Source organism: Helianthus annuus, chromosome 3 (assembly GCF_002127325.2).
Source record: "Helianthus annuus cultivar XRQ/B chromosome 3, HanXRQr2.0-SUNRISE, whole genome shotgun sequence".
Classification (NCBI taxonomy): domain Eukaryota; kingdom Viridiplantae; phylum Streptophyta; class Magnoliopsida; order Asterales; family Asteraceae; genus Helianthus; species Helianthus annuus.
Window position 1 is genome coordinate 127923904 of NC_035435.2, and position 14226 is coordinate 127938129.

Below are 14226 nucleotides of genomic sequence, written 5' to 3' on the forward strand. Positions count from 1 at the left end.
AGGGGCTGTTTGGTAGCCTCTGAATGGTCATTAAGATGCTACCTCTTAATGGAACCATTAAGAATTTTACCAATGAGAAAGCAGAAAAATGTGACATGTGATGATTTACCATTCAGTGGTTACCTCTTAACCATTCAGACTTGAGGTTACCTCTTACTCATTCAGAGGTTTTAAACCATTAAGAGGTAGCATCTGAATGGTCATTAAGAGGCTACCAAACAGCCCCTTAGACTTTTGATTTAAAATACCCTAGCTTTGGGTTTTTTTCGATTGTTATTATACTTATAAAATGGTTAGTGACATGGAATACCAAAATATCCAGCTGTCATCTGAACACCACACGTAAAAATCAGTTAAAACAGAAAGGGTAGCATCGTAATTAACATCAACACTGGCTCCATTTCACAAGCCTATGACCGTTACACTTGGCTAAAAACAATCCTAAGTGCGTCGTCACCTTCATTTATTGCCACCATCTTCTCTTCACTCTGCTCTCTCTGCTGCAACCCACCATTCATTCATCCACCAGAAAAAAAATAATATTCATACACCAAGATAAGCAGATAGCAGCAGCAGCAGCAGCAGCTTTTACAACATGCTCCAATAACAACCCAACAATGGATTCCGACCGTCCACCACCACCACCACACCGCCCTACCACCACCAGCGACCTCTTCATCTGCTTCACCTCCCGCCACCACTCCTCCTCCATGAAACTCCCTTCCAAATCATCAATCTTGTCACCCGGTCGAACCGGTCTAACCACTTCCCTCAGCCGCCGACTCAGAACCAACCGGAGCATCAAAGGCGCTGCTTCTCCGGCCATGTTTCCGGCCACCGGAAAGAAAAAAGGGTCCGGGTTTGAAAACCCAGAACCCTCTTCGCCCAAAGTTACTTGCATCGGTCAGGTTCGGATTAAGAGTAAGAAGAAACACCGGTTAAGGAGTTTGTCACGCCGGCATAGCACCGGAGATGTGAGTTTTAGAAAGCTTGAAAGGAAAAGTTTGAATATTAGTCGGAGTTTTGGGAGTAGCAATGAGAGGAATAATAGTAATAATAATAGTCAGAGATGGGTTCATCTTCCTTTGACGATTTGTGAAGCTTTAAGAGCGTTTGGATCGGAGTTTAGTTGTTTGTTTCCTTGCCGGAGTTCTTGTTTTTCTCCGGTGAGGGAGAGAGAACGGAAGATGACGTCAGAGAGAGAAGGTGGTTCTGGTCCATCTGGACCTTCTGGTTCTTGTGCTGCAGTGTTTACACGGTGGTTGGTGGCGTTTCACGACGGAGATGACAGTGGGAGAGGTGGCCGGAGAGATGGTGAACTTGTGGTGGAGGATAGGGATGAGGATGAAGAGGATAGGATGTTTAGGGCTGCTAGAAGACATGTGTTTGATGATTTAGAGATAGTGAATAATAGGATTCAAGGAAGTGTAGATGAACCAAGAGTGAGCATTTGTATACCACCAAAGAATGCTTTGTTGTTGATGAGATGTAGATCTGACCCATTGAAGATGGAAGCACTTGCTAATAGGTTATGGGAGTCAACTGTTGGTCAAAGTGATGACCAAGATGAAGACTTTGTTGTTGAAGAATATGAGGATGAAATACAACAAGAAGCATGCTATTTGAAACAATCTAAAGCTAATGATCAAGAACATAAAGCTAATGTAGCTGTTCAAGAACTGTTGGTGGAAGAATGTATTGGTGAAGAAGAACAAATCCCAGAAACCAATGATGAAAATGATGATGAATTGACCTTTTTTGGGTCATTATTTGATGAAATGGTGGATCAAGATCAAGAAAATGATGACTCAGAAGAAAATATAGAGCAAGTCAAAGGGTTTGCAGAGAGATCTGAGACGACGGTTGCAGAGTCAAAGGAGAGAGAGAGTGTTTTAGAGAGAGAAGAGTTGCCGGAGTGTTTGTTGTTGATGATGTATGAGCCCAAGTTGTCAATGGAGGTTTCAAAGGAAACATGGGTATCAAGTAAAGATTTCATCCGGCGCCAGCCAAGCCGGAAAAAACCGCCGGCACCACCACCGGCGCCGGTCAAACCAAACGCCGGTCAGTCAACGGTCAGTACCACCGCCGCCGCCGCAGCCACCACCACCACGGCTACACTTCCTAGTGCATCTAAATGTGATAAACATGTTCTGGCTTCGGCTTCAGCTTCAGCTGCGACTGCGGCTTCGGTCCAGCCGGGTCGGTCGTCATGTTCGTTACCGGCGCCGTCGTCAATGGCGGAGATGCTAGAGCAGAAGCTGGTGAATGCGGTGGGGTATGAGCCGTTTGTGTTAACGAGATGCAAGTCGGAGCCGATGAAAACGGCGGCGGCTAAGCTGGCGCCAGATAATTGTTTTTGGAAAAACAGGAAGCTGGAGCCGCTGCGCCGAGCTTCATTTGGGGTCGGCGCGGCTGGGATAGGGTGTTAAAACTATTTTTATTGAAGAAGTCAAAAATTCTAAAAAACAAGAAAAGAAAAAAGACAAGGTTGTACTGTAAAACAGTCTGAGCAGAAGGTGGGCTTGGCCATGTTGTACATTGTTTAGGAATTTAATTTAATTAATTTAAATTCATGATACACTTGTTTAGCTTAATAATGTGTACCATATATGTTGCATTTAGTGGTTGTATGGTACAATCACTCAATGTATATAGCAATTGGATTGTACAAGTATGTGATGCATGGATTGATGCAAGTACATATGTAGCTAGCCACAGTGGGAGTGTCGCCTTTAGGCTAGGGGATTGGTCATTCTTGGTACTTGTTTTTCTTAGAAATTGATGTTTGTCTATGCTTTATTACTCATTTAAATTTGCCAATCATTTTTCACAAATTTATTAAATTATAATTGAACAAAAGTTTAAAAAATCTTTACTCCAATTAAGACCATCTCCAATGCTAGTCCCTATCGCGCGTGCTTTAAACACATACGAATAGAGAAATAGCCGATGGCCTATAGGCCCAAAACGGGTGCCCATCGTGGGTGTGTATATCACCTGCCTTTAGTCTTGGTGACACCATGTGTTTCTTTCCATCAAAAGTGAACGGGTGCCCATCATGGGTGTGTTCACGCCTCTTGGCCTATGGACACCGGGTGCTTGTCTCTATCAAAGTGGTGTGCCAAATCAAGTCCTATAAAGTAGACAATAAATAGATTTTTGAAGTATATTTACCGATGTGTTTTCTTTGTTAAAAGAATATACATCAATGGAGAAATAATAACGTTAGACGTTTAGTTAACAAACCAAATCAAACTCGATAAAGTAGATGATAAATAAAATTTTGAAGTATACTTCCCGATGTGTTTTCTTTGTTAAAAGGGTATTTAAGGTTAGATATGTAGTTAAGAGTATAGGAAAGGGCAAATAGGTAGGGGTAGGCTGAGAGTTGGGAATGGAAATAGATGAAACGCACGTAAAAAGAAAAAGAGCAAGGATGAGACTTGCATGGTTCCTTTTAAATCAAGTCAAGTTCAACATCCACAAAAGAATACAATACATGTAAAGAGGGGACAAGACACCACTTTCTGAAATTTGATTTTCTTTTATTCATAATCTTCTTACTTTTTTTCTTTTCCATAATTTGATCTTTATGTTTTTTCTTTCTTTTTGAAAATAATAAGGATTCTTTTTTGTCATTTATTTTATAAAAAAGATTCTTTATACAATCCTCATTTTCATACCGTTTTTTACACAATTCTTATTTTCATACCATATTTCTCTCTCACACACACGCACACACTTATATACATCAATATATAATTCAAAACTTAATGACGATTATAAAACTTGACTAGATATCCTAGACAATGTTTCGATATGATCCCGTTGTACAGAAGGTTTTAGGCGGCTGGTCTATCCTTGAAACTAGATGTGGCTTTAAAGACGGTTAATGAGGATAAACCTTTTTGTGATTCATATCATTTTTTGGTTAGAATAGACAACATAATCCTCTAATTCCATACTATATACAAACAAGTCATCAATAAGGTGTTGCTTAGCTTCTTGTGGTTAATGGTTTCTATGTTAGTATGATGTTGGAGCATCTATAGGTTTAATTATAGCCTTAGTGTTTAGTGGCCTTTTTGATCCGGGGACTGAGGATTAATTTGTTTGCATGGTTGGGCTCGCTAGACAAATATTGGGCTCTCAAGGGAGACAATCTGGGCCGGGCGGCCGGCATGCTACAGATTTGCATGGTTGGGCTTGCGGGAGAAACGTAGGCGTCTAACTTTATGTGTATTGTTTCTTTGGTTCAAAAAACATATATTATCAGTGTTGTTTGTGTCAGACAAATTGTAAATAACTACATTGTATAAATACCTCATGTATACCGCTTTTGGAATCTATATCTCTAATAAAGCAAACCATTGAGGGACACATGTCACCCAATGGTGCAAGCCAACTAAGCATCCACATAAGCAATGATGTGTCAAAACTCAAATAATGTGACAAGTGGCATTGGTCTCTGATGGGGATTCAATTGCTTCTCACATACGCACTCTCATCTCTCTCTCTCTCATTATCCCAAGTCGTTCAAAGAAACCCTAATAGCCGATTCCTGTTCCTGCGTTCTCAATCGATCCTGTTCAACGAGTTTTAATCAATCTTCAAATATTCAACAGTCATCATCATCGACAGTAATGATTCCGATATCTTCTTCATAATCTCATTGATCAAATCTGTTTGAATGGTTTGTTTTACTTTGATTTGTTACGTATTTACTGTTATGTGATTATGTATGAATTTATTGTACATGATTTGAAGATCGATTATCTTATTCTTTTTTTCTTAGGGTTTTAAAAGCCGATATGATGTTGTTTGTTTATATTATTTGAAGATCGATTTCTTATACGGATTTGCTGGTCTGTAAGGGTTTCTTTGAAAGGTAATAATTCCGATATCTTCATTATTTTATTGATTGAACACTTGGTGTATATATGTTTTGTCTATTGGGGTTTTTCAATTGAATATTTTGGGTTTTCAATTCTGTTCGTCAGATTAAGAAGAGTTTATATTCTCTTAAATAGTAACCGTTTTTTATGTTTGAAGTTTTATTTGATGCATTAACTGAATTAGAGCTAATTTTGCAGGAAATCAAATCCTCGATGGTTTTGTTATGTATTGATTTACTGAATGAATGTTATTTGAATATCAATTTTGAGTTCTCTGTTTATATAAAAACTGATATCATGTTGTTTGTTTATATGATTTTCAGTTTCACTTTAAGATGATGAATAGAAAAGGGTATGGTCTACAACCGAGATGATACGGACAAGATCATTGTGGTTTGATTACCCTTGTGTCATTCCTTCTTGGTTTCTTCTGTTCCCCCTTTTCTATTTTAGAGTTTTCGTCAAGGCTATGATGAGTTTGAAGTTCTGATTAAATATTGTTGAATATGGAACCTTGGCTTGGCAGGGTTGAAGGATGGTAGACCTTCATCTGCAACCTCCGTTGCAGCCATGGTGCTTTCAATTTTTTGTAATCTCTGAGCCTGACTGTAGCATCTTTTCGACGAGCGAATGGAATTCACAAAATTCATCATAGACGGTATTTTTTCTAACTGTGCCGATTTGATGTGGTTTTTGTTTACCGTTTCTTTGTTAGGGTTTATAATTGGCGTTTTTGAAGTTTGTGTATATATGTTTTGTGTGTTAGTGATTTTCAGTTGTATATGCTGATTTTTGAGTTGGAATCCTCATATTACCAAGAGTTTATAATATGATAATGATCTGAACCGTTTTGTATGTTTGAAGTGTTATTCAATGCACTTTGATGTATGTTATGTTTTAATCTCAGATGGTTGGATTATGGTAGCCTATTGATATCATGTTGTTTGTTTATATGATTTTGAATTTTACCTTCAGATGATTAATTGAAAAGGGTATGACCTGGAACTGGGATGATACGAATAATAATTACTGGGTTTTGATTACCCTTGTGTACTTCCTTCTTTGTATCTTCTGTTCCCCCTTTTCAATTTTAGAGTTTTCGTCAAGGCTATGATGAGTTTAAATTTCTGATTAAATATTGTTGATTATGGCACCTTGGCTTCCCAGGGTTGAAGGATGGTAGATATTCATCTGCAACCTCCCTTGCAGCCATGGTGCTTTCATTTTTGTGTAAACTCTGAGCCTGACTGTAGAATCTTTCCGACGAGCGAAGGGAATTCCGATAGCCTTAGGAAACTCTTCACACTTATGAAAGTGTTTCTTTGAACGATTTGAGATAATGATAGAGAGAGATGAGAGTGCGTATGTGAGAAGCCAATTGAATCCCCATCAGAGAGCAATGACACTTGTCACATTATTTGATTTTTGCCATGTCATTGCTTATGTGGAATCTTAGGTGGCTTGCACCATTGGGTGACATGTGTCCCCCAATGGTAATATTTCATACTGTGTTCTTCATCATCTTATTGATCAAATATGTTTGAATGGTTTGTTTTACTTTGATTTGGTATGTATTGACTGTTATGTGATGATGTATGAATTTATTGTACATGATTTGAAGATCGATTAGCTTATTCCTTTTTTCTTAGGGTTTTAAAAGCCGATATGATGTTGTTTATTTATATGATTTGAAGATCGATTTCTTATACAGATTTGCTGGTCTGTAAGGGTTTCTTTGAAAGGTAATTATTCTGATATCTTCTTCATCATCTTATTGATTGAACAGTTGGTGTATATATGTTTTTTCTATTGGGGTTTTTCAGTTGAATATTTTGGTTTTTCAATTCTGATATCATGTTGTTTTTTTATATGATTTTCAGTTTCACTTTAAGACGATGAACAGAAAAGGGTATGGTCTACAACCGAGATGATACGGACAAGATTACTGTGGTTTGATTACCCTTGTATCATTCCTTCTTGGTTTCTTCTGTTCCTCCTTTTCTATTTTAGAGTTTTCGTCAAGGCTATGATGAGTTTGAAGTTCTGATTAAATATTGTTGAACATGGAGCCTTGGCTTGGCAGGGTTGAAGGATGGTAGACATTCATCTGCAACCTCCCTTGCAGCCATGGTGCTTTCAATTTTTTGTAATCTCTGAGCCTGACTGTAGCATCTTTTCGACGAGCGAATGGAATTCACAAAATTCATCGTAGACGGTATTTTTTCTAACTGTGCCGATTTGATGTGGTTTTTGTTACCGTTTCGTTGTTAGGGTTTATAATTGGCGTTTTTTAAGTTTGTGTATATATGTTTTGTGTGTTAGTGATTTTCAGTTGTATATGCTGATTTTTGAGTTGGAATCCTCATATTATCAAGAGTTTATAATCTGTTAATGATCTGAATTGTTTTGTATGTTTACTAAGAGTTTATATCATGTTGTTAGTTTATATGATTTTGATTTTTACATTTAGATGATTAATTGTAAAGGGTAAAGTCTAATCTCCCATTAAGGTTTACTATCAATTTAGTTAATATATGATTTAACGTTTATTCATGATTTGTTAAATGTATATTTATAAATATTGAATTTTTTATTATTTTTTTAGGTTTCTATATCCAAAATGAGATGCGATGTAACCCCCTGATGTAGTGTTTCTCAAATTTGCTTTAAAACATCATTTGATCAGGAGGATACTAATTCGGATACGATGTGCGAAGGTGTCTTGAAGCGCAATTATGGGTACCAGTCGTTTATCATGTTGATTATGTTTCTTTCCAGTCGTCATAAAAAATGCTTAAAGGCGATATTGGGCATGGGGTGTTTGATGCTGTCGATACATTGCTTCAAATTCCGAATAATTTTTTCCGTCTTTGGACAATTATATCATCGAATAATTTTTTCCGTATTTGGATATTTGTGTATTTATTTTTAATTGACAATTATTTTGACATGTATGGTTGCTTTATCCGAACATCTAGATTTTGTGGCTCAGTTTTTTATTCGAATAACAATTGTGTTTTGGTAATTTGTTTCGTTGATTGAATTTTTGTCACAAAAAAAAGACATTCCGTTTTTTTATTTCTAAATTTAAACATGCTCTTTAATTTTTGTCATTAAATATCTTTATATCTTAAAACGTTACTAAAAGTATAAGACATAATCTAACTTTAGAAACTCAAAATCATATAAAAATTAGTAACTAAAACACAATTTTTAGTTGATTTTAAAAACATAAGTTAATTATAGATGTAATATGTTTATTATAATTATTGTTATGGAAATTATGTAATACATATATAAACTTTGTTTTATATATTTTGTAAGATTGTTTATAAATATATAACAAATATTAAGTACTAATTTTAAATAATTACTAACGTCTTCGTTTTAAAAAAAAATCCGTTTTTTAAAACTAAATTTAAATATAGTCATAATATATTTTTGCACAAAATAGACAAATAATGTTTCCATAATTCAGACTATTACTATAATCTTCAATAACCTTATCTTATAAATATACATAATAAGTATATAAATCTTCATCCTCTTCAAATTTCATATGTCAATGGAGTTGCTAAATTGTTTTTTAGTTTATCTATCAGACAACAAGATGAAGTCTCGGGTATGTTCATGTTATCTTCAAGTTTATTTTTTAATAATATTTTGTTTTTATTTTTTAGTTTGTATACAGATTTTACCAAGGAATTACCACAATCAGGTAGCTGATTTCAAGTTAGCTCCTGATGGGATGGTTAAAATCATTACCACTGATCGAAGAGTTTTTAGTGTCAGAGTTAGGAAAGCAGGCTCTTCATATTTTTTTCACGACGGATGGTTCAACATGATACAATCACTTCTATTACCAAATAAGTCATTGATTTTATTTCAGTATGAAGGCCGTCTTAGTTTTCGCTTGATATACTTCTATCAAGATTTGGCACTTGCTCAAAATGATTTCTTATATTGCCAAACATCACAGTTATCTGAACATAAACATCATTTGGTAATTCATTTGTTTTATGTTTGTACTATATTAGTGTTTTACTAAGTTTATGAAACTTTCTTGAATATAATTTTTTTTACTTGCAGCTTATCGATAGAGTTTTTGTTCATCATAAGTTGAAGAACATAATACCTACCAACCATGTTACTATAACTGCTTATCCTAACCGTACATGGTTGGTTTTTATGGAGAAACATGGTCAAAATTTTTATATGACTACTGGATGGAATCAAATTAAAGAAGACATGAAAATTCAAGACGAACACTATGTTATATTTGACGTGATTTCGGAATCAAAATTGTATATGATGGTTTTTAGAGGCACAGAAGATTTGGTCCGTATTCCTGAAGGACGTCTTGCACGTGTTAAAGTAGAGGTTAAAGAAGAAGTTAATGAATAAGATGTTGATTAAATTGTTTACCATTTTCTATCATATGATATAAAAAGAATAAAAAAACTTTGTTTTTTCTTAGTATTACATTTTTTCACTTTATACTCATACACACGTTATTATCGTTTACTAATCCTCCTTATCTATCATGCAAACTTACATTATAAATATATATGTATATATTTTTTTCTATATTAAGGATACATTAACAAGCGGTAAGTATTCACGGTTGATATGTTGGAAATCCGTTGAGATGTTACAGAAAGCTTTTTTGTTAATTAAAAAACATTTAATAGTTTACAACTTCTCTTAATTATGTATTTATAATTTCACACTTGGTTAAAATTATATAAAGATTTAGTAAATAGAATGGTGTTGTTGTAAGTGATGGTTAGATTATTCTTAATTTTGTCACATTTGAAATTAAAGGGGGGTGTAAATGTAAAATTCTAAAATGACGGTTGATTCAATAGATTGTATCATTACATACATGCTATTATATCATATCATCTCTCAAATCATCATTCTAACTCTTTGAAGACAGTATCTAGGGCTCCAAAATTCCGCCGGAAGCTTCGTCGGAACACACGTCGGCGCCGATTTTGTGAACGGAATTGACATTAATAGGTTTGCGATAGTCATCGTTCTTTACTTTGTTCATGAAATTGGTTTAATCAGTTACAATCGTTGATGTTTAAATCCTTATTTGGAAGTAATAATAGTAATCTTCCTTTAGTTTTAACATTATCTTTGAGTTAATCACTTCCAATTGTTGATTTAACACTACATTGATATATTTGAGAGATGATCCGGTTATACTAATTTGTTACTAATATTGACTGTTTAAAGGTTAAAGATTTAGTCTTTTGAGTTTGTTTTTTTTATGATCTGTTCAACATGTGTGTATTTGCCAATCTTAATGTAGTAAAAAACGGACAGTGACGATTTGATATTGAATGATTCACTTAGAATTTGTTAAATAGTGTTATAAGAACAGTTAGACTCCGAACCATTAAAGTTAGTTATAATAACTGTACGATTATAGAAATTCTTGATTTCTGAACCATTTACGTTAGGTTTTTTCATGATGTCTCGAGACGAGATAGAAATAAGGTTGAGCAAGAAGGTTGAATCCGATGATGATGATTTGTTGGAGATCTCTAAGGATGATTACTTGGGAACGCTTTTGAAGGTGCATATATATTAACTATTACATTTTGTATCCATTTTACCCGTCTTTTATTTGTTTTGATAATGATGTTTTCCAGGGCATAGAGGAGGATGATAACATATATATTCCTGAAGAAAATCCATCTTTCAGTAAGGTATCTAATTTATTATATCCAAACAATAGTGCTTTTTAAATTGCATTAAATTTTTTGATTTTTAAAATTCATGTTGTTAATGATTTTCTTACTTTGTATAAGAAATCAACAAGCCTACCAGCAGGAACAGACCCCTACACCGAACAAGGTTCATGTTCAAGAGACGTTGAAGAAAGGTGATGATTCACATTTCAAGACAATGCAAGATGTAAGTTTACCACTACTAACATATATTTATATTAATTTATTTATGATTAATGCTTATTGAAAGTCATTTTTAGAAACTCAAGCTTGAATAAAACGATACGAAGTTGAGTATTGAGTTGAAACCTGAGCTTGCATATAGATTCTTAGTGTTATAGTATCTTTTTGGTCGTTTGGTTCTACAAACACATTGTTAAATCAATGTGCTGGATACATAAGGTATATGAAATAGGTTTAATAATCACATTGGTTGTATTAGAGGTTTAACAACCAGACTGTTCATTTCGGAGGTTTACCAGTCAAATAGTTTTCCAAGTACTTATGACATTATACAAAAAAATTAATTTCTTTATTATATTAGTTGTTTAAGTAAATCTGCAGCTCGATAAGAACGTATTGAAAGTCGGTCTGGTTTGTTTTTTTGCCCTATTTTTCTTTCTGCTTTACTTTTGATTACTATTCCGATTATGTTCATTGCGATGTTTAAGTATGTAATTGTTTTGTAACATCTTTGGTTTTTTGCTATTAATCTGAAAATATATGTGTTATTGATCAGTACATGCTACTTAATCGATTACCTTTTGTATATGTTGTGTACTGCGGTATTGTTTTATTTATAGATTTCTAAAAACATTTAAGATTAAAATAATGGATATACTAATATTATTATTTCACAACAGGTTAAAAGAAAAGGAAAAGCTAAAGTTTGCGCTGACATATCCGAGACAGTCGAGAATTTGAAGAAAGAATGCAAAGGCCGACAATGTAGTCAAAAATCTGATTCGATTCCGTATCGTCCGTCTGCTGATTACGTCAAGGTATTAAATATTTAATATATTTTTATAGATGTTACTAATATCCGGTTTTTATTGTCATTGTCTGGTTAGTCATATTCATAACGTTTGATAGAAATTTGATAATTCTTGGTGAATAACATGTTTAAAATTCAAATTTTAGAATCTTTCATAATTTTTTTTTGGTGGTCAAGTTGAATCAATTGAGATTCATTTCAAGTAGAATGAAACGAGTCTTAATTTAGTAAAAAGTTAATAGGTTTAGATTCAATGGTGTAAATGGTTTATAAGTCATACAAAGTCTAGATAGTATGCGTAAAATTCTTTAAGTGATTTTTTATTAAAAGATTTCAGATTATTGATTATTAGTTAATATACAATTGTTTCTCTAATATGATACTTTATACATACATTAACATTAAGAATAAAATTGAATTTAAGCCAAAGCAGTGTGTTAGTCATTTTCATAATTACTCTTTACACAAGAAAACTTTAATTGTACAGTATATAGTATATTTGCTGTTAACCACGTTTATATATATATATATATATATATATATATATATAGGGGAGCGCTAAAATGAAAACCACCTCCAGTTGTAAGAACCGCGAGACCACTCTCAACCAATCATAAAATGCCAACCTAAAGGGTATTGTGGTCATTTACCTCAAATGTCTAATCCCCTCTCTCTCCATTTAATGTACCAGAGGTATCTTTTTCTCTCTCTCTTTAAAAGCTAATCCTCTCTCTTGATATTTTAAAATCTACTACAAACACACACACACACATCCTCTCTCTTGAATCTTCCTCACCGACAACAAGAACCAGCCGGACTCCGGCCGGCCTCCGGCGAGCAGACGACGGCCGGCTACGGGCCACGGTGTAAATCCCTCTCTCTGACCCAATACGGAAGTGACGAGAACAGCGGGAGAGGCGGCGTCGCTCTGCCGGTGACCACATCCGTCAACGAAGATGATGATGATGACCACCGTTTCGTCGACAACCACCAGCAACAGCCACCCATCACGCGCCGGTTAACCGGCAAAGACAGCCCCCCTTGAAGACGTTCCTGTCGACGGCTACCAGAAAGAGAGGCGGAGAGAGAGACCGAGCATAGAGAGAGCCGGATAGCCGGAGAGCCGACGTTGCCGGCGACGTCACCGACGACCAACGCCGTTCACGGCAACGATGGCAGCAGGTTCTTAACAAAAGTCGGCGACGGCAGTGGAACGAGGTGATGTGTGTTTTTCTTTTGGGTTCCCGACGATTCCGACCGTCGACGGGGGTGACGTGATGATGATGAAGATGATCGGCGGCGAGTGGTGTTCTAGGGTTTGAAGGAGGTATGTCGATCTGAGATTTAATTCGGGTTTGTTATGTTTCAGGATTTATCCCGGGTCTCGTGGTTTCAGTTATAGTTCAAGCGGGACAGGTTGGTTTGGGGTTCGGTCGACAGCAGGCACGGGTCAAAGCTTGGTCGGGTTACTTCTCGCGTTTCGGCTCAGCAAGTTCGGGAGTTTGGGGTTTTAAGTTTGGTTCAGGTTCTCGATTCAGCAGATTCGGTTCAAGGGTCAAGCCTCGGGTCCAGTCAAACTTCGGTCAACAGATTATTCGGGTCAACGGCTCGGGTCAACAGTCAAACTGCCGGTCAACAGCAGTCAACCACAGTAAACAATGCGAAATTCTTGTTTATATAATTATAGATTTTTAGTTATACGCGACCGAGCTCGAACCGACTGGATTAGAAATTTGTTATGTTTTGACATTTCGACGAAAACTATATATATTATTGTGATTGGTTTATTGTTGTATTTTAAAAAAATAAATCGACACTTAGTTGTCGGGATTATCCAAAAAACAGAGGAAACTCTGCCCGATTTTCGAAAAATCCGTTATACGAAACATTTTTACTTTTTAACGTAAAACGTAAACTTTTTAACGTAAAACTTAAACTTAAAACGTAAAACGTAAAAATTTTAACGTAAAACTATGAAAATTTTACGCACAACGTAAACTTTTATGTAAAAACTTTTTAATGTAAAACGTAAACTTAAAACGTAAAACGTAAACTTTTTAACATAAAACGTAAAACGTAAAGCGTAAACTTTTTAACGTAAAACGTAAAATATAAACTTGTTAACGTAAAACGTAAAATGTAAACTTTTTAACGTAAATGTAAACTTTTTAACGTAAAAAGTTTTACGTAAAACGTAAAACGTAAAAAAGTAAAAAGTTTGCTTTTTCTAGGTGTGTTCGTGTTGCGTAAAACGTAAACGTTTTACGTAGAACGTAAACGTTTTACGTAGAACGTAAAACTGGCGCGATTTTCTTGGTGCGTTCGTTTTTACGTAGAACGTTAAACGTTTTACGTAGAACGTAAAAAGTTTAACGTGAAACGTAAAAAGTTTAACGTGAAGCGTAAAAAGTTTTACGTGAAACGTAAAACGTAAAAAGTTTACGTAAAACGTAAACCGTAAACTTTTTTATCATAAAACGTAAACTTTTTTGACGTAAAACGTAAAAAAACGGCGCGTTAAAACATAAAAATTTTAATGTAAAACGTAAAAAACGGCGCGTTAAAACGTAAAAAATTTAACGTAAAAAAACGACGA

The 14226-nt window shown here is 35.0% G+C and overlaps 1 protein-coding gene across 1 annotated transcript; it reads left to right on the forward strand.

Moving 5' to 3' along the window:
- Positions 1–360: 360 nt before the first annotated feature.
- On the forward strand, positions 361–2806 carry LOC110929281. The gene has a single exon (XM_022172410.2). The coding sequence runs from the start codon at positions 618–620 to the stop codon at positions 2427–2429; it is 1812 nt and encodes a 603-aa protein (XP_022028102.1). The 5' UTR covers positions 361–617; the 3' UTR covers positions 2430–2806.
- The last annotated feature ends 11420 nt before the right edge of the window (positions 2807–14226 follow it).

Coding starts and splice junctions, on each gene's coding strand:
- LOC110929281 (XM_022172410.2), top strand. CDS start 618: ATGGATTCCGACCGTCCACCACCACCACCACACCGCCCTACCACCACC.